This window comes from Archocentrus centrarchus, chromosome 9 (assembly GCF_007364275.1).
Source record: "Archocentrus centrarchus isolate MPI-CPG fArcCen1 chromosome 9, fArcCen1, whole genome shotgun sequence".
In the NCBI taxonomy this organism is placed as follows: Eukaryota; Metazoa; Chordata; class Actinopteri; order Cichliformes; family Cichlidae; genus Archocentrus; species Archocentrus centrarchus.
The window spans coordinates 16,638,213-16,664,300 of NC_044354.1; the positions used below are offsets into that span (position 1 = coordinate 16,638,213).

At 38.8% G+C, this 26,088-nt stretch overlaps 1 protein-coding gene across 1 annotated transcript; it reads right to left on the reverse strand.

Annotated features, from left to right (window-relative positions):
• Positions 1-1,567: 1,567 nt before the first annotated feature.
• tmem161b (transmembrane protein 161B) lies at positions 1,568-22,546 on the reverse strand. The gene is made up of 12 exons (XM_030738048.1): positions 22,320-22,546; positions 14,001-14,104; positions 12,059-12,139; positions 10,882-10,979; positions 10,584-10,740; positions 8,197-8,348; positions 8,049-8,109; positions 7,805-7,945; positions 6,140-6,253; positions 5,448-5,622; positions 4,460-4,556; positions 1,568-4,345 (listed from the first exon to the last, which is right to left on the reverse strand). The coding sequence occupies exons 1-12, from the start codon at positions 22,320-22,322 to the stop codon at positions 4,062-4,064; spliced, it is 1,467 nt and encodes a 488-aa protein (XP_030593908.1). The 5' UTR covers positions 22,323-22,546; the 3' UTR covers positions 1,568-4,061.
• Between the last annotated feature and the right edge of the window lie 3,542 nt (positions 22,547-26,088).

Genomic DNA, 26,088 nt, shown 5'->3' on the forward strand with positions numbered 1-26,088 from the left:
TGAGATTTGGCGGTATCACTATAAAGAAGGTTCAAAAAAAAGAAAAAGAAAGAAGTAAAAATAGGTCAGGAGAGTTCAAGAAATGTGGAGTGCTCTCTTTTAGGCCATTCATGGCACAAGGTCAGGTCAATCATGTAAGTATGGCTGCTGCTTCTCACAATCAGTGTGAGGATGGGTTCACCCATCTGTGCTGGACAGAAAGCTCACTATTATAGCTTCACCCCTTCAGAAGCTTCGCAGTTCTTCTGGCTGTGTTAGGGACGGAGGGGTGTAGGGGGTCTCTGCTCCCCTTCCTGAATCGGAGCTACATGCCGCTCTATGGAGAAGGGACCTCTGTGAAAAGGACCCACTCAAGAGGAATAAAGGAACCTCTCCACTGGTTTGTTTTGGAAGCTGTCTTATTGATCTGTCTACCTATGAATGAATGCAATGGCCCAGTTTTCCCGCTCATGTGGACAATGGTACTCAAGGCCTGTATTAACTGGCCTGATGTTGTTCCCAGAGAAAAGAGAGTTTGGGAACGTTTGTCATTTCATCCCTCTATCTACTCCGATAACGATTCCCACAAGAATGGAGCCCTCAAACTAAGGAAGCAAATCAGTGGCCGGTGACTGCCTTAATCAATGCCTGCTTGCACAAGGACATATTTTATAAGTAGAGAGCTGCAGAAACACAATTACAGTACGAGTAAACACTATCATACATAACCCATTTAAGCTAGGGAAAAGAAGTATCTTAATCTTGCTTAAGACCTTGAAGATCCAAAAATGAGACATTGTAAATACGGAGAAAGGCTTTTAATTCCAAAGCAATTGCAGCACTGAGTTGGACAGAGGACCTTATGTGTTTACAGTCTTCAAGTGCAGATGAAGCAGTGATGCTTTAGAAATGGACATCTGTATTTTTTTCTCTTTAAAAAAAAAACAAAAAACTTGGGGTACCACATGTGCATTTAACCAGGCATGTAATATTTCTGAAGCACATGCAACCATGAAGGCCACACCACAAAAACAGCTCTGCAGTAAAAAAAAACAAGACATATAAAAACATCAGCACTTTATTAATTTAGCAGTTTACCAGAAACCAAACTTTATCAATCTAAAAAAAAATAAATAAAAAAATTTGCCTGTGCGAACCAGGAGTGAAACACACAATCAAACACTTCTTTCTAGGATTCTTGCTGGCATTGTTTCAAAGAAGAGAGTCCACACAAGTGCAGTCTGAATCAGTGACCGGACAATTTTAAGAGTCGTTGTTGAGTGTGTTTGTCTTCTACTGTATGGGATATCACCAGAACGTAACAGGTCTAAGGACAAAAATGAGTAAAAAATGTGTTTCCATCTTTGGCCATCTGGAAACAAGTTTCAGTAGGTGGGATGACCAGGAAAGTAGGGGAAAAAAAGAAAAAGCACAAAGTCTTCTTTTACCTTACAGGTGCTTGCTCTGACCTGTAAGGTTGTCCTTAAAAGGTCAACTGCATCTTGAGCTTTCATAATTAACCTGCCTTCCTGTTGTGTTACTGCTGAGGTTGTGTATGAAGCCACTGGGCTGGAAAACTACAAAGACATTAAAAAGGACAAAGAACATAATTTATTTAAGACAAAAATCTAAACCAGAAATAAATACATGACAGAACAACAGTGTGTTTAATTTACTTCGTGAACCCAGCAAAGAATAATAAACACTTTCAATGGTAACAAACGGAAGAAATGATGCCCGATAAGGCCAACAAATTCTGAAAGTACCCCGGCTCTTTCGCAACCAACCAGGACCACACCGTCAAACAAAGGTTCAAAACTGATTTTAGCCATCATGCACTCAAACAACAAAATAAAGGGTTTGCTATTAAAATGAGAAATGTTTACAGGCCTCAATATGTGTAATAAATACAAAAACCCCCCCAAAGATAATCAATTAAAATGGTCATTAGGACAAGTTACATTTTGTTTGAGAGGCAGATTTAACATATAGATTAGACAGGAGTTCACGAAGTACAAGGAGTGAGGGATCGTAAATCACCAAACAAATCATTTTTAAAAAATCTAGAAATTAGGCAGGATTGATACATTCATTATGTGCATATTCTCCATCCTTTAAAAACAGACACAAACTAAAGCTACGACTTTTGACATCAGGAGCTTAGAAATGTTGATATGGTGTTCTGTACAAAACTGAGCTGGAACTTATAAATTACAGCTCTATCGTATATATTAAATGCAAAATGAAATGACATGCCAGAGAGCCACAGCACTGTGCAATTAATCTGGCACCACGTACCCAACATTCCTGAATAAACTGGGCAATCGCATTGGCCAGTGTGTCATCAGCACAATGACTGCTTGTGCGTATGTTTATCGTCCACCCCAGAGAGAATTACAGTATACAAACACACAGTGAATACTTTATATCCTTATGCAAACCAGAACTAGTGATTTAGAGGAGGAGGGGTGGTGCTCAGGGTCAGACTCACTTGGCACAATTTTTGAAATCAAAACTTTTACAAACCCATTTGATCTGTCAGAGGAAAAAAACAAGAATAAAAATCAGAGATTGTTCTCATGAGGTTAAACGCAATGAATGGATAAAAGTTTAAAAAAAAAAAAGACAAAGAATAAGCAGAACATAAAGGCAGTAGCTTATCAACAGTTGCTCTTGATCATCTCTTAATCACAATGCCCTTTCATGTTACATCTAACAGCAGAGATCCTATAATGCACACGCAGACACGTGGACACAAGCGCGCACCTTGACCGAGTCCTACATGCTGTCCTCCCTTTGAATCATCTTTGCATCTGCCGCATCTAAAAATGGCTCAGTTAAAACCAGGAAGGTTACAATGCAAGTGTGATATCAAAACGACACCTTTCTTTTAAAAACACGAGTCTGTCCTCTGTGCCAGTTCATTTGGACATTTAAAAAATAAAAAAAAACTTCAAGTCAGTGAGATGTCACCCCTTCAGTTGAACATTGCTTCTTGTTGCTCTGCAAATACGGCTCTTATTACGAACTCTACAACCCTGGTTACACTATAGCGCTTCCCAAGCAGCTGTTCTGGGAATATCCCAGGCTGCCCCTCCCTCCTCTACAGTCACTCACTAGTCAGCAACAAATAGTAAGACTCTTCTTTCAGACATTACATGAAAAAACAAACAAACAAATTATATTATTATTTTTTAAATATGTTAAAGTTTTGATCAAGAGACAAATATGGGCCTAAGTGTGGCAGTCATCATTTTCCCAAAATTTAAAACACACACACATGTGCATACAGACACACATAAACAGCTGAGGTGATGTTAGGCTTAATTAAATCTCTGGATTCAGTGACATCCTTTGATTTAAATGCAGCTTCTTTAACCTGCATCAGCACACGTGACCCGGAATACGGCTGCAAGACTCTTAACGTCCAAGCCCCTAACAGCGTGTACCCACTCTATGGAGAGTTACTCGGAACAGAATGTATTTAAATAAGAGGACAACAGTGCGACGCCAGACTCTCCCTCACGTGCATGAAGCTGTAAAGAAGCCGCATTGATTGTTTTCTAAGTAGAAGATGTCATGAATCTCAATATGCTGATGAATTAAACTCATTGCATGTGCTCTGTTGTGAACCATAGATTCAATTCTTCTTACTCTGACATAAAAACGGTGTAACTGAGCAGGACTGCCACACCACTTTTCACCTAGTAATAATTAATTCTATTATTATTTCTTTCTTTTTTTTTTACAACTATTCCAACACACTGCCAATACTGATTACTCATACAGTCTCTTATTAAGGTTTATAAACCTTCCTGACCAGATAAAAAAAGTTGTGGTCGTAGAAGTAAAAACAATGTAAGAGTTCGCGGTCTGTGGAGGAAGCACTGGAAGTTGAACCAGGAGCTCTGAGGATATGATAAGTTATTGTACGGTAGTCAGAAAGAAGGAGGAAAGGAAGGGGGAGATGTAGAGCTGAGTTGTAAGCAGGCCTCCGTTTGCCCCACTCTGTCCTTTTTTGATCAGGCTGAATGCATTTGTCGCACTGTGGGGGTCCAGGTGCCACTGGTGGCCCGGTGATGCTATGCCGCCATGAGATATTGATGGTAGAAGAGGCCAAAGAGGGAGGTGGAGAAAAGGCAGGCAGCAATCCACCAAGTGAAGAAGGAGAAGAGGCCCCGGAAAAGTAAGGGGCTGAAAACAGTCCGCAGGCCACCCAGGGCAACTGAGAGCTGGGCTACTGATGCTCGGGCTCCTGTTTCTACCACTGTAGCTGGTGTTGGAGCTGCCCCCATCATAGAGTCAGAGTTCATTTCATGGGTGCAAGGTAGGTCCTCTTCGTGATAGACCCACCAGGAGTGACCACCTGTAATAAGTATACAAGAAGGAGAGGGTGGGATGGGGGTGTAAACTGAACTAGGAGCAAAATGTGATTTTCTGAACTGGAAAAAAACATATCACTGAGCAGTGAATGACTCACCTAAGGTTTTTAGCAGCAAAGTTGTATGTAGCAACATCACCAGGGGTGCCACATATTGTAGTGCGATTACACACAAGTAGTAAAAAACACGCGCAACCTAGGTGACAATTAGGGAAGAAACGTACCATTATAATAGGCTTTTTACACAAAATGTTCAAATATCTTGCCAAATGTTGAAAACTAAACTCTTGTAGCAGCTTTTGTTTCTCTGAAACAGTCATTTCATGTAGGGCAGGGACACACTGTAACACAAATCTTAATAATAATAATGGCATTTATTATGGAACATTGGCATTTACACAAGATAATGATGGATCAATGAACTTTAGCAATAAAACATGTTCTGCACTCCAGTATAAATAAATATATTAGATATTGATGGTACACAGTCACAATTAATCACTGTTTTTCTGTCTGTTGTAGACCATAATCTGACTAAATGAAAAAAAAAAAAGAATCTCTACAGTTTTGTTCTTGACAGCCATCCGTATTTGTAGTGACATATTTTATAATTTAGGCGGATGTACGTTAACATTTAAGAGGCTTGCCTGCAATAGACTGAACTATCAGTCACTATAGAAGAAATCACAGCTGATCTGACAAGCACCCAATTTCAAAATACATCACAGGTAGGCAGCCAGCTTTTAGACCGAGTTACCGATTAGACCGAGTCAGTCAGTTTGCAAATGAACGAGATCAAGTTTGCAATTAGATGCAATCTGTTTGCGATAACTAATAAATTGGTGAAAATCTGCTGCCGTCTGATGTAAATCTGCTACATACACAGATATTCACACTGACTAATTCAGAGTCCAGCCAGAACATCATAGATTTGAAACAGAAATTCCTCCATAAATAGTGACATAGTTGCTGCAGGATGGCTCAAAGGTTCAAAGTAATAGTTACATATACTTACATATAAAAACAGTGTGTCAATTAAACATAAACAATATTAAACATCATGAAAAAAAAAAAAAACATTACCCACCATCTTCTGCAGGTCCACAGTATTTATCCGTCCCGCCTCCTTCTTCATCTGGTCCACACCCTTCTGGGCCAGGTTGAGGTAAGCCTGCAAGTGATGTCTCATCATGGCAAGCCGGAGCATACACATCAGTACGATCGCCCATAACCGCAAAGTATCATACGTCTGCTCAGTCATCCTGACAGTAAGAAAAACAGGAGTGAGAGGAGGAGGGATGGCACACAAACTCAACATATCATTTATCGGCTGTGTCATTACGATGGTAGGCAGAAAGACAGGCAGAAAGGGAAGACTATAAGAGCAAAAAAGTAATAACTCAAAAAGAGAAGAGAGGGTAAAACTGAAGGATAAAAAAGGTGAAAAGGAGGCACTGTAACATGAAACAGGACTTAATCAGGTTTGAGTGACTGTCAGCAGCAGAAAAAAGAGATGTGACAGAATTCAAACTGAAATGTGCAATGTCAGAATAAACAAAGAGAAGATGGAATAAAGAGCCTACTTTCAGGTATGACTACATTTGTTTAAAGTCAACTTTGAACTATGATGATGTTCAAATCATCCTAATTACAAAAGTACTTGATGTTTTAGTAGGAAACAACTCAAATTCATCGAGTTACAACACAAAGCTTGAACTATATTTCTGAATAGGAAAAATGTTACTACATGATGTGTCCCAGATCACCGTCTTTACGTACAAAGGCACACTCTCCTTCCCCAGAGTGGGGTTCATTATGTAGTCCTTGGTAATGGGCTTCACCCACAGCAGGACCATGATGAGAGGGGACAGGAAGTTGATATGAAGCAGAGTCCTACAGAAATCAAAATAAACACAATACCCACGATGATAATAATAAACAAGCAAACTCCTGCTCCAACTTTTCCTTAGAATCATCTATAAATTCATGCATTATAGAAAACTGAACACATCAATGAAATGCTCACTTTTTAAATGTTAAGTTAAAGCAGTGAAATATAAAGTCCACACTATCAATGCAACTTTCCCTGAGAGAAGTGAGAAGATAACCAAGACACACATTATGAAGGGCCTGGAGATAATCCCTGCTAGTGACAGGGTCTGAGGATGTAAGCTTATGACACTTAAGTGGGGGAATGGAAGAGGAAGCCATTTTGGGGAGTCTGCTATGCCAAAGTGGATTATCTGAATGCGATGTGCTCCCTGCTCTGTACCCCCTATCATGGTCAGAGGCATCCCACCCAGTGAGTTCTGAAATAGAAATCTGCCTCAACTGAGGAAGCCTTCATCTGACTTGCAGGGCGCTCTCTTAAATTTGACACACTTTGAATAGTAGGACACAAGTCTTACTGGGCTGCACTCTTGATAGTCCAAGATAGGAGAGTTTGATGGTTAAGCACTGTTTTTGTGTGCGCATACTATATGAAATAGGCCTAATATAACAAATACACAACAGACTAAATCAAAACACTGTCTCACAACCTCAAGGCAAAAAGAGTAACTACACCTGAAGACTTTATTCTTTCATTTATTACAATATTTTGAAGGTCTGTGGAGAGATGTTCTGCCATTATTTACAGGCCAATTTTATCTGTTCTTTACTGGAGGGATTTTGCACTATGCAGACACTAGTTGTCCTTGCAAGGTCCACGATGAACACAATGGGCTAAACAAACTGGCCAAAGAATGGGCTGCCAATATGGAGCAGTTTAATCTTGCAAATAATACTAGGAAATCAGAAAAACTGAATGCAACTTCTGCTCCAACATTTGTTCAGGATCATCTGTGAGTAGTGCACCGAGTAGCTCAGGGCCTACAGATGCTCTTGCAACGTGTCCCAACTTAATGCAAGGATAGGCAATAGGCAAACAAAACAAGGTCAAACCTGAGAAAGTTGTGGTAACAGCAGGTTCTCTTCTAACCATATTCATGCAAATGCCTTTAACTGTAAACCACATTGTTCCAGCAGCCTCTGGTGTACTCACTTTTTTTTAGGTTTGTACTTTGGGTACAGAATTTTCAGTGCAGTACATCTATCCTTTTTTTGTTTTTAAAGAACACACAGCTTAAAAATAGCACAATTATTCTGCCAGGTGAGAGCATAGAGGCATATTTTTAATTGTAATTTGTCTGTCAGCAAGGTTGTATCAAAACTGAAAAGCAAAAATTCATAAATCCTAGTGCAGTGGACCATAGTGCGTACCTGAATCACTTTGTTTAGACTGCAAAACAGACTTTGCTCTTTGCATTTCTAGTTTTAAAAAGGAAATATTTGACATTTTAAGAGTAGAAGTATTACTTCTGTTTATTTTATGCTGAACACTTATTGGGGGGTGGGGGGGTGGGGCTACTGATGTGCTATAAAGCACAGACGCAGAGGACTCACTGTGTAAATTTGGTTGTAGTTAGGTTGAGTGCATCTAGGTGCATCTGGGCCAACCGTAGACCAGGGAAGGTCAGAAATGCTCCAATCAGAGAGCAAAGCAGGGCCAGGATCAACTTAAAGGTAAGTTTAGATATGGGACCCCTGTGAAAAGTAAAATGTAACTGTAGTTTCACAAGACATAAAGATTTTATGACAGCAGAGGAAAGAAAAATTTAAAAAAAGACAATACTGATGTTACACTTACTGGGAGTCTAGGCCTTGGTGCTCCAGAAACTGTTGAGCACTGTCGGAAAAGTTAGCAAAACCTAGAAATGAAGAAATGTCCAGCGGTGAGTAATATTTTATTGTTACCATCAAGGTCACTTATAAGAAAAGAGTGGTGAAGAACTGACCTGTCTCCAGACCAAACTCCAAGTAGTTTTCAGTGACAATGAGAATGGCCATGGCTTTAACAAAAAAGAAGAAAGCAAAAGTGATGCAGAGTGAGCGCTCGCCTCCTTCTTCCAGCTTGAAGTAATGGGCAGTCAGAGAGAAAAGTGTCTTACTGTACAGTACGCAGTTAAGGAAAAACATCTAACATAAAGATAAATAGCAAATCCAAACTACTTGCTTTAACCTTTTGCTTTTTGCAAATTCAAAAGAAATACATAGCAGTGTGCAATGACCAGGACAAAAAAATATAAAAAAAATAAAACAAGGCTGATATGGCTATTCACCATAAAAACTCTTTTTCCTATTTACAGAAGTCACACAAACCCTGCTACTTGGTATGTGTGGAATGTGAATCTGTGGTACAATATTTTGCAGTGACTATTCTCTGGTTTTCACAGAGATGAAGGAATTCTCAGATTTTGCAGCATTTAAGGTGACAGTATGGCATTCATTCCCTTTCACTCCAAACCAAGAATATTATTCAAATGAGTAGATTTTTCTCCCTCTAACCTTCATTTAGCTTTTGTACAATACTCACTAGATAACAGTTAGCATGAGGCTCTGAGAGGAAGAAAGTTTGAGCCATGACGTAGTGCTTTAAAATCAAAGCTGGCTTGTCAACATTGGGGTAAGAAGGGAGGATATCGAGGTACGACTTTAGATTTTAGTAAAAGAAAAAAAAATGAAAAGGTAAATACCATTAAATGCATGTACTTGCAGAATTCCAGTACTTCCAGTATTTTCAGAAAAAAAGGTTAACAGAGCAGTGCAGCTGACATCCAAGACAAGAATTTTAAGATCTCAACACACACGAAAGGCATTCTGTGATATTGGAGACAACTGAAAGTTGTGTTTTACTGTGTCAGATGAGCAACTCACAAGGACAGCAGAAATCGTAATCACGAGCCTTCCTGTAAAACTGAATGCATGCAGTTTAACCCTGTGTTTAAAAGCGATATGTAAATTTCCCTAGGTCCATCCTAGTAAGATTGCTGCCAGACCTTTACATAAAAATGACCTCATTTAGACATGAAGCTGACATGTGTGGATACTGTCAGATTAATGAAAAGGAGTGTCTGAAAGAGTATTTAAATATGTCATCAGGGTTGAATTGGGAAAACTGAAATCAAGTGTCCCATTAACACATTTTCCCTCATCTTCAGCTTTCATCAGTTTCCCACTCTGTCTTTTCCCCCAAGCGTATGAGTCTGTTGGGCTGTGAAAATTGGGCCTCCAATCTCCAGCACAGGCAGGAAATGACACACCATCTGACTGCAGTGAGCCAAGTCTGACCTGGAGAACTAGAAAGATTGATCCCTTTGGTCGGTGGCAAGGATAATGTATATTATTCAGCACTGCAAAATAGCAGGAGGATGATAAAGGCAATGGGAAGTCAAACCAGGAGAATCTTTACCTCTCATTTTATTGCCATTAGTCTCCTCTGTTGCATTTACATAGTCATTGGATCTCTCGTATAGACTAAGCCATGTTAACCTATCGCTCTGTTCGCACCCGGCATGCCTCAGATAACATCTGGCGTTAGAATTTATCTCCACATACTTCGTCTGTCTGAGCAACCACTTGTGGTCTGAGCTCCCCAATCTACATTCAAACAAACGCATACATCAGACCAACTTAAAAAACATACACTTGCTGTTTTTAACTGCCTGGAGGAAGTAAAACACTGCCAGAAGTCATGTAAAAGAAGAAGAAACTAAAAAGACTGTCTGCTTCTATATGGTTTTTACTCAAGATAGCACACCTGTAATACTGAGCAGGCACCTTTCTAACAGATCTCTTATAATGTTCTTGTACATTTACACTGTGGTCTAAGGTCATGGTCAACAGGGAAGAAAATTTTGAATTGCGTTACCACATTTGATAAAAATGCAAGTAAATGCAAGATAGTGTATGTGAAAAGGTAGATGAGTGTAAACATGTTGACACCAGCAACTGCAAAACACTTAAAAATAGAGCATGGTGAGTAGCAGCTGCTGTGCTGGCATCTTAAGTCATATTTTGGCCAAATTAATATATCTGCCTAACCCTATTTGCCAACACTGTAGATTTATTTATGCTATAAGGCTATCAATACATAGTTAAAAAAAAAAATTAAATGTGTGAGTGAATAACTATTTTTCTTATGTTGAATTTTATAATTTTGTAATCTTATAATAATGTGCTTTAAAAAAAAAATCTTAATTTCAGCAGAAACCTCAGATGGTTTCTGCTTACCAACAGCTGTACAACACACTGTACCCAGTGTTACCAATATACCCACTAGTTTACGCAACAACACAGAAAAAAAGGTTTAATAAAATATAAAGACTGACTGATGCAAGGATACATGACAAAGGCGAGTACTAGTAGGCACCAGACCACACTGATGTTCATCTCTCCTGAGGGCTGAGCCACACTGTAGTAGAGTTCTGTTATCAGATAAACCACAGTTGCCGCTACTGTGAAATCCACAAGCCACTGGAATTCTGGGAAGTAGTGCAATGCTGGAGACATAAAACATATAATTAAATCAGCACTTTCACTTATAAAATATACTAAATTACACAGTATGTACAGACTGTAAGAATGAACAATCAAGATTAAACTCCTCATTAAACATGCTGTATGTGCTCTTAGATTTTTACCTAATGTGTCGACTTCTGTGATGCATTTCGTCTCCAGCTGTAAGTCTATGTCCTTGGGGACTGTTAGGGGCTTACTGTCTATGTGACCATTGTACTTCCTAGAAAAGGAATGACCGAACAACAACTTAAGTAAGAAAAGAAAAAAAAAAAAGCATTTTAGCAGACTTAAAAAAAAATGTGGTCTGAACTCAGTTAGGAAAAAAAGTAAATTCACAAAAGGTAAAAGCCTTACTTGTGACATCGAAATTGTATTACCAACATGACCCTCACCAAGTGTGGCCACATATAGGCACCTCTAAATCGCTAATAACAAGTGAATGGAGAGCTGTTCTTTAGTACTGTCTGGCAGGCCTCCTTGCTTTTTGGATTTTAGGCAGAACAATACGACTCTAAGTCTCTAAGACCAAACATGCTCTGGACAGATTTCATCTCTGAGGCACCTGACAGGAAAAAAAGGGGCTCAGCTACACCCCTGACTGAGGGAGTCAGACGCTTGACAAAGAGAATTGAGCTGCATAGCACGAGATGGCAAAAGGACAGTGGTCCATCTTTTTCTTCGAGAGATTACTGAGCATGTGGTGATAGATAGCCTTGACCTGCCTCATACAGGGTCAGAGAAAGGACTGTGCCACAAAAACTGCCTTAAGTTGGGAAGCTGGACACCATTTGGGACAGTAAGGATTAACCGTCACTGGTGACTTTAAATTCACATTTAAAAGGAGAACGCGTGTTCAACATATGGTCCAACTTCCACCTGCTGCCCTAAAAACTGAATAGCATTTTTTTTTATTGCAAAGCAGTCTCCAAGAAAAACTTGACACTTCCAGTCTCAAAGCATGACATCTGACCACTTTAAATCTATGATGCTATTTAGAAAGCTGATTTCAGAGTTTATCCAATCCTTTTAAACTGTAATCCCCTAAAATAGTAACTGCTGACCCCCCCCCCAAAGTACAACTTTCCTCATATTCATGAGACAGGACCACCAATGAAAATTCAAACACGCCATAAATGAACCACATAAACACATCATTTGGTCAACAAGCCGGTGTTCTCCGTCTGCTTCTTATCTTTTTCCTCTTTGATGAAAGTGGGGCTTTTTTGTACCTCCTCTTTGCCACTGCCATTCCAAGCTACCAAACAATAGCTTTCATTCCCACCCTTCCTTCTAACCTACCTGTCTTTCCTTTTCTGTCCTTTTTGTTTCCCAGCTAAGCTCCTCAACTCATCTTCCGTAGGGTGCTGATACCACCGCAAACTGCGAACAAAGAAAAGAATGGTCATATGAATTTGCACCCAGAGTAGCAGACATTAAGAAAAAAAAAAAAGATACAACAAAGCAGATCTTTTAAAGCATGGACACAGGAAAATAACTGGTTGACTGAAGCATGATTTGGTGCTCTACTACACATTTGCTAAAACATATAGCACAAAATGTCATAAACTACTCAAAAAAAATTAAAGGAACACTTCGAAAACACATCAGATCTCAATGGGGTGCTGGATATCTATACCGATATGGACTGGGTATTGTGTTATGAATGAAAGGATGCCACATCATTTGATTGAAATTAAAATTATCAACTTACAGAGGGCTGAATTCAAAGACACCCAAAAAATCAAAGGGAAAAAATGATGCAGCAGGCACACCAGTGGTCTGCTAGAGGTCATTTTGTAGGGCTCTGGCAGTGCTCATCCTGTTCCTCCTTGCACAAAGGAGCAGATACCGGACCTGCTGATGGGTTAAGGACCTTCTACGGCCCTGTCCAGCTCTCCTAGAGTAACTACCTGTCTCCTGGAATCTCCTCCACACTCTTGAGACCGTGTTGGAAGACATAGCAAACCTTCAGGCAATGGCAGGTATTGATGTGCCAACCTGTCCAACCTCTATAGGGTCCACATATCACCTCATGCTGCCAGCAGTGACACTGATCCTAGCCAAATGCAAAACTACAACAGTCAGAAAAGATGAGGAGGGACAACCACCAAAACAATTCCTGTTTTAGGGGTTGTCTCATTGTTGCCTCTCTGGTGCACCAGTTGTTAATTTCATTAACAGCAAAGCAGCTGAAACTGATTAACAACCCCCTTCTGCTACTTAACTGACCAGAACAATATCCCAGATGTTTAACTGACTTGATGCTACACTCTGATTAAAAAGTGTTCCTTTAATTTTTTTTGAGCAGTGTTTGTTGATTAGTGATTGATAGTTGATAAGTATGAAAGGCATAGGCAAATAACTTGGGGTTAAAGCATGTACTGTAAGAAGACTGGGGAATATATAATCAATTGTTCATCCATTTCCCTTTCTTAAGAATAAAAGCTGTTTCATCTACTGTTAAAACTTTAAATTGCCTTCATTACTCTTCAAAAATGTTCTTTTAAGCAGTGACATTAAGTCTTGATAGTATGAACATGACTCAAAGCCTCAATTTATAACAGCTCTAAGCTTTATGATGAACTTTCAAACACAAAAGCGCACACTAAACAGACACATCTCAAAGCTTCACTTTATATAAGCGATCCTAATACACATCTAAAATGCGTTTATAAGAGGCTTTACAACAGAAGGAGTATTTGTCCTTAAGGACTAAGCTTGAAATAAGACCTAATTCAGGAGCATCCCTTTGAAGACAAAGACCCTCTATAACTTTGTTTAGAAACTCTCTTGTCAGAGTATCTTGAGAACTAATGTGAGGTGGAGAAGGATAAAAGGAGCAACGCTTGTTTTTTACTTTGCACATTTATTTATTTATTATGGAAAATATAATTACAAAATATTCCAAAGGGGGTATGCCAGCGCTCTACTTAGGGCAAACATTTTTGAAAATGTTGCAGCAGTGCCCTGAAAAGAAGCTGATTAATTATTAAACATGTTCCAAAAAGCAGTTTCCTCAAAACATATGTGGCACTAATTAGAGGAAATGAAGCAGGCCCTTTATTTCTGTCCTTTCAGGTCATCCCAATGTTTTGCTGACCTTTGGTCTTTGATCAAAATGCTTCTGAATGCGCTACAGTCTGACAGCCCTATTGTTTGGGGCTCTTTTTGAAATAAACTTCCCAGGAGGCGAGCGAACTGCAGCATTTAAAGAAACAGCATGTAAGAGACTCTACATTACCTGCCACTGCAGAGTAGCCATCTTGCCAAAGAATAATGAGGTATGATTTTCTGAATTACACTGGCCATTACCATGGTAACCACAAGCTGCACACCGATCACACCCTGTGGAAAAAAGGATTGGGTTTAAATCACATTTAAAAAATAATTATGCATGGCATACAGCTGTTACAAAATGAGCTGAGCATACATAACCCAAGGGTTCTTCGCTTCAGTATTATTTAGACAAGCCAAAAAAAACACCTAAAGCTACTAAATGTGTATAATATAAAAATATACAATTTAAAGAGCCAACAGAAATTTGCAACCAAAGAAGCACTGTCAGTCTTTTAGTATTAATTAAAACTATCATTCTGACATTCATGTCTAAGTGCTTTAATATCACTGACACCTGGATTCATGTGACTCCTCTTTGGCAATATAGTTAACATTACTTCAACACTTGCTTGATTGTTAAACCAACAAATTGCAGGCAGGGGTAGATGTGATGGAATAGTAATGGCTGACACAGAAATCTTATGGTTACTGAAAACCTTGTGACATTATTCTCTGTGTTTATCACAAAGGTAGCGGCTCTTTTCCAACTCTGGTTGTATTAGGCCACATTGAGCAAGTCATTGAGTTGCACCATTTCACAGTACTGCTTGATTTTCAGTATTCTGTATTCATTAAATTTACTAGATTGTGGGGAAAAAAACCCAGAAACATTCACATTTATTACAGTTATACATTGTTTTCTTAATTATATATTAGGTATTTTTAGTTGATAGAAAGCTTGTAAAATTTTCTTTATAATTACCAGGAAGAGTGAACTGATTATTCATAAAATGTGGCCTGATTTTCATCTATGCCATAATTAAAGACAAATCTTGTAATGCCTTAGGTGAATACAGGGGCTAGAGTATTAAAAAAAGCAATTTTCAAATACAATTTTTAAAGCCTATTTTATTTGCAAGCAGCATGAAGGCAACAACTCAAATGTTGAAACTGAGAATTTGTGTTTTCTTCGAAACATACATGCTCATTAGTAAATTGACGGCATCAACACATTATCAAAAATTGGGTCAGGGACATGTTGGGATATGGTGTTGCATCACTTCTTCTTTCAGCATCTGCGAACTGAGCAGAACAACTGCTGCAGCTTTAGTAGCCCAATGTTTCGCCCCAGTCTTCTTGTCTGATATGGGAATTTAGCAGTTCAACAGGGCCCTGCTTTTTCCGTATTTCTTGTTTTACAAAGCTCCAACTTGTGTGTCTGCATGTTTAAGTGTGCTAGTGAATGAACCATTATGTGTATCTGTAAGCCTTTAAAGGAGCGTGATGAAAAACAGGTTTGTCCTGTGGTTTGATGCAACTTTTCCTGCTGCAGAAAACAGATGCTTTGATGGCGTAAATGTTAAAAATGAATGTTAATAATAATTCAGCGTCCAACTCAACAGCCACAAGTCAGTGGCTCATAGGTTTACTAGCCCATATATATTTTTACTGGCCTACGGAAGAAAAAAAAAGGTTTATATATATATATATATATATATATATATATATATATATATATATATATATATATATAGCAAGAAAGTCCTAGGTTCAATTCAGAGACCTTTCAGTGTGGAGTTTTCCTGGAGGTTTTCCCCAGGTACACTGGTTTCCTCCCACAGTCCAAAGACATGCCCTTAGCGGGGGTTAGGTTAACTGGAGATTCTAAATTGCTCATTGTGTGATTGAATGGTTGCCTGTCTCTCTGTGTTAGCCATGACAGGCTGGTGACCTGTACAGGGTGTACCCTGCCTCTTGCCCTATGAGAGCTGGAACAGGCTGTTTGGTTGGTTTTGAGCATGACTTTTAGTACATGGAAGTCACAGTTGTACACATCTGTTTTACTTTTAATGGCTTATGAATGTATATAAATGTATACATAAATGTACAGTACCAGAATTCTTAATGTGTTTGAAATCATCAGTTGTGCTGTGAAAAGGTAGAGTTAGTATACAGTGAAGAGCCCTATTTGATTAATGTTCTAATCCATATTATGGCAAGAACTACTCAATTAAGTAAAGAAAAACAACAGTCCATCATTACTTTAAGACATGAAGGTCAGTCAATCAAAAAATTTCAAGAACTTTGAAAGTAGTTGCAAAGACCATCAAACGTTATGATGACACTGGCTCGCCTCAGGACCGCCTCAGGAAAGGAAGACTAAGAGTTACCTATGCTACACAGGATAAGTTAATCAGAGTTACCAGCCTCAGAAACTGAAAGTTAATAGCACCCTAGATTAAAAGCCCACCTTCTCTGCTTCACAGAGTTCAAGTTCAATTCAATTCAATTCAATTCATTTCAATTCAATTCAATTCAATTCAATTTTATATAGCGCCAAATCACAACAAACTGTCGCCTCAAGGCGCTTTGTATTGTGGGTAAAGACCCTACAATAATACAGAGAAAACCCAACAGTCAAAACGACCCCCTATGAGCAAGCACTTGGCGACAGTGGAAAGGAAAAACTCCCTTTTAACAGGAAGAAACCTCCAGCAGAACCAGGCTCAGGGAGGGGCAGTCATCTGCCGCGACCGGTTGAGGCTGAGGGGAGAGAAAGACATGCTGTGGAAGAGAGCCAGAGATTAATATCAATTAATGATTAAATGCAGAGTGGAGTATAAACAAAGTAAATAAGGTGAATGAGAAGAAACAGTGCATTATGTGAACACCCCAGCAGACTAGGCCTATAGCAGCATAACTAAGGGATGGTTCAGGGTCACCTGATCCAGCCCTAACTATAAGCTTTATCATAAAGGAAAGTTTTAAGCCTAATCTTAAAAATAGAGAGGGTGTCTGTCTCCCGAGCACACACATCTCAACATCAACTGTTCAGAGAAGACTGTAGGAACCTCGACTTTACGGTTGAATTGCTGCAAAGAAGCCAACATGCCAACAACAAGAGCTCTTCCCCTTGGACCTCTTGGACCTCTGGGAGCACCTTCAAGACTGTTGGAAAACCATTTCAGGTGATTACCTCATTAAGCTGATTGAGAGAAGAGTGTGCAAAGCTGTAATCAAAGCAAAAAGGTGCCTGCTGTGAAGAATCAAAATCTAAAACATATTTTAGTTTGTTTAACACTTTTAAGTTTACTACATGATTCCTTATGTGTTCCTTCATAGACTAGATGACTTTACAATGCAGAAAAAAAAGAAAAAAGAAAAACACTGGATGAAAAGATGTGTCCGAACTTTTGACTGGTACTGTACTGTAAGAGGAATCAATAAGATAATCAATAAACTGGTGACAAATATTGATATTTTTATTGCAACAAGCAGGAACTCCAAACAGATTCCCTTTTCAAGTTGGATTATCAGTTGCTACTTCATGACTTATAATTTTAGTTACAACAAATTACCACATAAGGTATACAATGAAATGAATACAATAGTAAACACTAAAGAATGCAATTAGATTAAATTTAAGGGTGATGTCACTATAATGGCTATCCTTTCTGCACCATTTGTCATAATTTCTGTGTGGCCATGAGTCTTTGCTGTTTGAGGTACCTAAAGATTCAGCAAGAAGCTTAATGGCAACCTGGCACACTTGGATCAATATTCACTTAGGCTTAAGGAGCCAGAATCATTCCCATCATGCTGCGCTTTTATCCTCTCACTGTAGGTAAGATCAGTGGGTTGGCTTCTCTTTGGCAATCAGTAGGAACTATTGATATCTGTGCCTGCACACACTTGACCAAAGGGACCCAGTAGGCAAACTAATCTCCAGTTAAATACCTTTAATAAAAACAAGCTAATATCTGGACCAGTGAATCAAACTCAGTATCTGAAAATTACAGCAAGAAATCCAACAGCTTTGTGTGTTTGTGTGTCCACATCAAATTACATTTACACTAATATTATAAATCTAGAAAAAAGTGCTAAAAATATATCTGCTGCAAGGAAACAAAAATGTGTGAATTAAATGTTCCAAACTGCAAATATAACTGTGCACACTTTGGTTTTACCATGCCCTGCACTGGACTGGTGACCTATTAAAGGTGTACCCGCTATCCTGCACCTATAAAGCTGGCAAAGGGTCCAGCCGCCCTGTGACCCAAAATCAGCTAAGTGGTTAAGAAAGAGGATGGCTGGATGGATGGATGATTTTATAACTGCATGTCTAAATAACAAAATACAAAGCAAATACACGGTTCTAGCCAGCAGTTGATCGACCGGCACTGCGCCATGCTGAGGTCATCTTGTGCCGGGCTGAGAATTTCAGCAGTTTGCTATCCGAACTCTTCGATTACTGCAATTAGCAAGCAGGCGCGCACCCCACACACTCCACCCTGTTACCAATACCAGACTCAGATTTTTTTTTTTCTCGCTAGATCATTGCATTATAGTATTATTCCACAGCAATTTGCAATCTACCACCAGGCATGGCCAGTTTCGTTCACAATGTGCACGCGCAATATCGAGACGGTCCTGTTCATGCTTGAGTTTGTGGGGCTGCAGAAAGCAAAATGGTGACCAGCAGGAAATCGAGTGGGAAGGAGAGGAAAAGGGGAGCTCAAAAGGACAATTTCGGGCTTCCTATTAAACTTAAACTCCCGGGAGCTGTGAGAGGCCTTGTCATGCTGACAATGTGATGACGGATATTTGAATGTAGGAAGTGCTTATAGCAGCTGATCAGATTGATAAAACATCTGGATTCCAATGTTTTTGTTATGTATGCTTTTTATGTGACTTCTGCAAACCCGTTAGTGGAAGGCTAAGAATTAAGAGTTCTACATCAGTCCTACGTATGTAAGCAGAAATACCCTCTAAACTCTGTAGCATACGACGTAGCGTCATGTGCTCCTCTCGAGAAATGTAACTGCACGTCTACAAGGATTGTGTCGATTACTAATTAGCATTAGCTTGCTAATGGTACCCCCCACCCCCACCCCCTGCTAAACATGCCAAGCTGAAATTTTTTTCTGGCTAGAACCCTGAAATGTATATATTTTATCTACATGTTCAAACATTTGCTGGCAGTTTTATGTCAGCTTTTAAAAAAATCACATCAAAAAAGGTCACGTGACTATCTGTAACATCAAAAGGACCTGTAAACTGTGTGGTGCTGCAGCTGAGTGAGTTTATCTCTGCTAACTATTTGACAGTTTAACTTTTTTATGGTGCAGTAACCTATTTTACCTACATGTCATTTGGTAAAATGCCAATAAACACACTATGGTTTTTAATATTATTATTTTTGCTTTAGAATAAGTAGATATTTGCGTTAACTGGCCGGTTGGGGGCCTGCAATATATGGTGAAATTTCATCATTTAGTGTAATATTTTTGTTATTCAGTCCCCACAAATGTATTCATATAAATATCTGAATGTGTTCCTGCATTGATGAGCCAGACAAAAACACTGGAATGAGCATCATTCAGATTAACAAAACCATGGCTTTTCTGTATAATAAATGTATTATGTAAAGAATGTATTATATACTTATATTGGCCTCTAGTTATCAATTGCATAATATGTGATCAAACTAAATTTAAAATAAGTTTCACTTAAATACAAAAACAGCATGCTGAAGAACTGCTAAACACTAATAGCTGGAAGGATACTAGCCAATAAGAGATTAAGAATGATAAATAATTCATATTTGGGGGTTACACTGTGAGCCTCAAATCTATTAAAAGTCATCTAAATAGTTGCTCTTAAAATTCCTCACAAGATTCTTATTATGAAAAATTTTATTACACTGCAAAACATTACACTTATACACTTATAAAATTATAGTTGATGTTAGGCTAAACAAAATTCCCTGCCCTAATTGGAATCTACTTAAAATTTACATAAAGCCTTAAAGATTGTTTTAACATGCTAATTTCACTTTGGTCAAAGTGTTTTTGTGGCAACACTGATAATCAATTATTTATCTTTATATTTGAGCCTTAAGTAAACTGTCCCAATCACGCAAACACAATTGCAGCAATGGTGCACAACTATTTAAGTATTTTAAAAGAAATACCATTTGATGATTTTTTGGTTACAGCTAATTGAAAGTGGTAAGTGGGCATCTGCTTCCAAGTTTGGATGACAAATATTGATCACAATGACCAAAGCAACACATAACATTAATAAATGTATCACTAAGCAGGGCTGGGCTAAATGACAACAGGCCAGTCCCCTTGTACAGTCCAGGCCTGTCTCTGAGTGATGGTTAAACCCATGTCAGGCTGAACTTGGTGTGTAAGGAGGAAGTGAATAACACCTTGACAGGGAAAGTGATATGACCAGACATATACATTAGACCTAGATTTTATATTGGTCATGGGAATCCCTAGTGTCACCCAGTATGGGGTAAGCTTCAAAAGCTAAAGTCGATACCTCTTCTGGAGCCACATAGGTGAGAGTGGGTGCCATTTATTTGGCAATTATTCTCACTTAGATGTGACGCGTGACCAAACACAACCCTGCTCACTCGGGACATTTTTTTTCATCTGAGTAATGGTCATGCTATATAGGTCAAATGTACACAGTCTTAGTTTGGTAGATGCTGACCACACTCTGTGGGGGACCTGCAAGGATCTCAGGCCTGGGGGAAATTGAGCCAGCATGGACTCCCTTATCTTGCCCAGTCCGCTTGACCCCCTCCACAGAACAACCAAATGAAATCTGTAGGGGGTGGGGAGTGGGAACTGCAGTGATAAACAACATCTGTATGAGCTCAAAAACCTCACTACTATTTTACAGATGAAACTAACTTTGAAGCAGTGAAACCCTGTACTGACCAGCATTTCTCCAGTTTAATTCATCTTGCCTATTTACTACTCTAGATGTATTTAATGTTCTCTAACTGTGAACTGTTCAGCTACTGAGGGTTCCAGAAACCCAAGAACACAGTTTATAATACAAACATCGGACCATATGTTAGAGATGTGTCATATGTTGCTTATCAAAACAAGTCTAGCAGTTATGCTGTAGTAAGACACGTGATAAATAAGGGTGGAAACTATGGAATAATTTACTATATACTGTACAATTTACAATATACAATGATATTACAATGCCTACTATAATTAATGCAATGGCACAGCAAATCCACAATACTTGATACATTGCAGGATTACCTATGATATACTGCAATATATTTGTAAACTACAAAAACAATATAAAAGGTAGGTTATCTTGTCATCGCATTAAATTTTAATCATAACGCAAATTAATTGCTTTATCCTGCTGTCTGCCATATTCCACATGTGAGTCAACTTCCATTAAGTTTACCCTCAGTGATCATTAAGCACCACCATGGGGAGACAGGAAGTTGTCTCTTTGTAAGTCAAATTGGTGGTGTGGGGAGGGAGTAAAACTCAATTCAGATCTTAACCTTGAACCGACCTTTTAAAGTGCTCTGAAGGTTATTACAACTTATCAACTAACCAAATATAGTCATAGGGCTTAATGAGTATGTTTGTACTTACTGAGTCTTGGGTTTAAGAACTTCAGACTCAACTCTGTGTTTTTAAGGCAGCTGTCAGCCATACTACCCAATGAAGATTCAAACTGTACCAGCAGGTTATGTTTTAGTATGCAGCTTTCATCTTCAACAAATTATATTAGATTATGGCTTTTTCTTTCTTTCTTTCTTAAAGAAGGCAAGGATAAATCCTTTAGCTTTCAGCAGGTAATGAACTTTTATGATGGACACTGCTCCTCCAAATAATTGATTTCTGTCCCATCATATTGCCGATTATTGCTACTTCAGTGAGCTGCGTTAGGACTTAGGATAAAACCTTAACCGTGCTTGGGAGGGATTTAAACTATCTGATGTTGTTGAAGCAATGCCTATTCTCTTGACTTACATACCTATAGATGTAATGACAAATGTACAAACAGTGCAGGTTTTTGGGGCAATAGATTTAATCCTACCTCAATGGTATCTTGCTGTCAGCTTAATGGTATGCTAATTGATTAATACATGGTATATACGACTTACCTTCCAATTTGTTCAATATAAAAAACTAGTTAATGACAATAATTCCAAACACTGTATGTGTTAATAACACAATAACCGTCACATGCTGCTCCAATAACTACTCTGCCTATCATCGTTTTAGCTTACAAGCTACACTGACCTGCCACAAGCACCTGCTTTGGCTAGCAAGCTAAGCTAACATCACACTGTACTCACAATAGCAAACTGTACGAAAACATAAACGCTTCAGCAAAGTCACCGCAAACATCCACATGAAAGCCGTTGTTAGAAGCTGGTGACCTATCAAAGATGTAGGATAAATAAGAGAGAGCGCTGCATTCAGATGCTCGCTGTCACACTCACCATGTTGATGCAGTGCAGCTAAAACGAACTCTACCCCGGCAACACTGAGCTCCCCGACTCGGAAATCAAGCGGCGAGGAGAACATAAGCCCTTCCTGCGATTATTATGGACAAAAAGAAGAGGATTCTCATTCAATTTGTCACCGTATCCTTACAGACAGCGCTACATTGTCAAGAAAAATCAATGGATTCTGCCTCCGCTCCCAAGTATTTTCAACTGCAGTAGAGGTCACACTAAAACTCTGGGTAAGAAGGTGCCCACAGACGTGCCTGTGTACCGTGGGTAAAGTAGGAAAACGTATTTATCCACGCTGGCACAAACTGAAATAAAACCATGGTTATAAAAGTGTTATATATACAAGTGGAACTTATAATATTAAATTTGGCTTAAGCATTACATAAAATTGTGCATTTTTTTTTTTGTAGGATTAGACAAGGCGACTATACGTATGTATTAGGACCACCCCAACCAGAAAAGAGCCAAGAATCAGCAGTACCCGGGACAGATGGAGCCGAGGACCGCGGGATGTGTCTGTGTTTAAGGTTACCGGAGGGATGTTTATCCTTCACCGATTACTTCTACTTTAATATAAAGTAGTGAACGATAAGGAGAAATAAATAACAATACAGTAGGCTGAAGCTACGTCAGCGTATCAAACAGTTTGTTAGTTATACCGACATTTATTTTTAAACTACATATCCAAAGTGATATCATTTTTAATACTGTGTTGTGCATATGGATGTCAAGTGTTAAAAACAGGAATGGTTTGTCTTTCCCTTCACCGAGCTGTTGTGTGTGTTCGTTTTTGTTTTTCTGGAGTGATGTTATTTTGTTAGATTTTATAAGTCACCACCAACATTTCTACAACCGACTGCTTTAGTCCGTTTGTTTTGGAGAACATTTTCATTCACAGCAGAAAAAAAATGCACAGGTGGAACTACATGCATTAAGGATGGCCAACGTGGAGTACGTTTTGAATCCAACCTTCTTCTTTCAGCTCCTCCCTTTAGGGGTCGCCACAGCGGATCATCTGCCTCCATCTCATTGCATCCCCAGCATCCTCCTCTGTTACACCAACCCACTGCATGTCCTTTTTCACTACATCCATGTACCTCTTTTCCTCCTGCCTGGCAGCTCCATATTCAACACCCTTTGTCCAATAAAAAGTGCTTAATACAGCACGTCTCATTCACCCATTCATACACACATTCACATTTTCTGTGTCTAAGTGCTTTCTAGCTAACATTCACACACATTTACAATCCGTTGAATTCATTGGGAGCAATTTATGGTTCAGTATCTTGCCCAATGATTCAGAGTGGAGCAGACTGAAGTAGCCAGGGGTCGATTACGTCCTGAGCCACAGCCACCCCATATAAGGGGCAAGGCTGAGATGGTTTGGACATGTGCAGATGTCCAAACCATCTCAGCCTTGCCACTCCAAACTGCTTAACATAAGCTGCCCCTGAGTTACCCCCAGGTGTTAAAACTCATGTACTCCTCTACTCTTTGCATCTTCCCTGCTATACCTGTCTCCTCATTTGTACACATGTATTCTGTTTTGGTTCTAATGATTTTAATTTCTCTTCTCCCCAGAGGATACCTCCACTTCTCCAGGCTCTCTTCCACTTGCTCCCTTCTCTCACTAAAGATCACAGTGTCATCTGCAAACTCCTACCTGAACTTATCTCTATTTAAATTCTATTATAATCCAATAAAGCACTTGAAAAGTGACCAGTTTGTCTTATTTTCTTAATTCAATTTAATAAATAATTATGGCAGCCTTCACCTGTCTAAAGTTTGGACAATATTGTGCTTTAAGAGGAAGGAGACCTCAAAGGCAAATCTTTAATGGGTTCTGTTAGTAGGCAGGCTCTCAGATTTGATTGAACAGTGCATGTATGATGAAATTAAATATAAGTAGGATTAACTACTGAAGGGTGCTCATATATGTTGTACAGTATTTAAATACTCACTGCAAATGAGGGCAAGCCCTCAAAGATAAAATATAGATGATGAATTTTTAATCCATGAGTTGCACTGTTGTTGTTTGAAACACAGTAAAGTGTGTGTATTTGTTGTACACTTTATCAAGGTCATTTTAGAGTTCTGACCTAGTTGGTTAGTTTAAACTAGGAAAGTGGGGCCTTCTATATATATATGTGTGTGTATCCATTTTCTTCCTCTTGTCCAATTCAGGGTCATGGTGAGGTTGGAGCCTATCCCACCTGTCATAGGACAAGAAAGTGGGGTACACCCTGGACATGTCGCCAGACTCTTGTAGTGCTATTAGAGAATAATCTGGTCTCAAAGGAAGCACAGATGAATACTGTACTTTTTTCTTCTTCTTCTTCATCCTCTGGATGCTGCAAATAGATGGTTTACTTTTTTTCTCCCCAGATCTCTTTTGCTCTGGTGTTTGTGGTGTCCTTCCATTACTTCACATTCCCACATTCCAGTCTTAAATTGCAGCCCACTGCTCATAAGTTTACTTGGTTACCTTTAAATTCTGGATTTTACTGTTTTAAGGCTTGTTTATTTGTTAGTTTTTTTTTTTTTTTAATAAAGTAATTTTTTGCCATTAAAGAGATTTGGTCCGGTAATGCTGATGGTCCACTAAGGTGGTAAATCACAGAGATCCCAATTAAAACAAAACAACAACAACAAAAACTTGAATCAGGTACTGTCTGTTTTCAAACACTTCTGATCTGCTTGAATCCAGTAAAAAACCTTTTTTGTTTAAGTTTTTGTTCTTCACCTACATTATGTGAAAGTAGGGTATAGCATGTGCAAAATGTAATTACACTTTTATTTGCAGCATGGCTCATGGCATGATCAAAATGTCAGTATGTGCGCAGGTATAACACAGTTGTGCATTTGTGCATCTTTATATATGGAATGGCAAGTATGACAACATGTGAGTATATAAGGGCTAGGCTGCATTTGCACATGCGCATATATTGACTGAGCCCTCCTCTCTTATTGCAGGGATACATACCCCACCCCCTTGATGCATTGTGCTAGCCCCTCATTGCACGGCACATGGATGCACGCAATCCAGGAGTGTACTTGCACACTGGCTCAATCTACTCTGTTGCACGTTTTCCATTCTGCCAAGGCCCTGAAATGTCTCTCTGATAATTGCCGATAAACAAATAATGATGTCATTAATGAATTGAGTAATTGAGCAATTGAGTTAAAGCAAAGTAATTCACATGAGAGTGTATATATATATATATATATATATATATATATATATATATATATATATATATATATATATATATATGAAATTGTTGCCATCTTAAAATTCATCATCATCATCATTTCACAAAGTAGCTTTAAAAGAGACAGTGTTTTAATTTCAGAATCTGGGTTATTCCATACATCTCACATTGATTTCCTTTTCATTTATAATTGAAGGGAGTCTCATACTGTACATTCTCCCTGTTGTATTCCATATCACACTCAGCACTATCGCTCCTGCTGTTTGAACTCTGTTCTCTCTGGAGCTTGTGTTTTTTTCTTCTTCTCTTATTCAGTGTTGTCTGTTCTTTTTAGTCAGGCTTGTTATTTTTAGATGAAACATAATAGCCAGGATCTTCTGTGTACTGTGAGAGTTTCACACATTTTCCTAGTGTTTAATCCATATGACATCTCCTCTGTGCCTACTGGTTCTTTTGAGTTTCAACTCTACAATCCTGACAGTATAAATAAAGATGATGAGAATATTACAGTAAAAATCTCAGCCTAGTCAATCAAATAGACT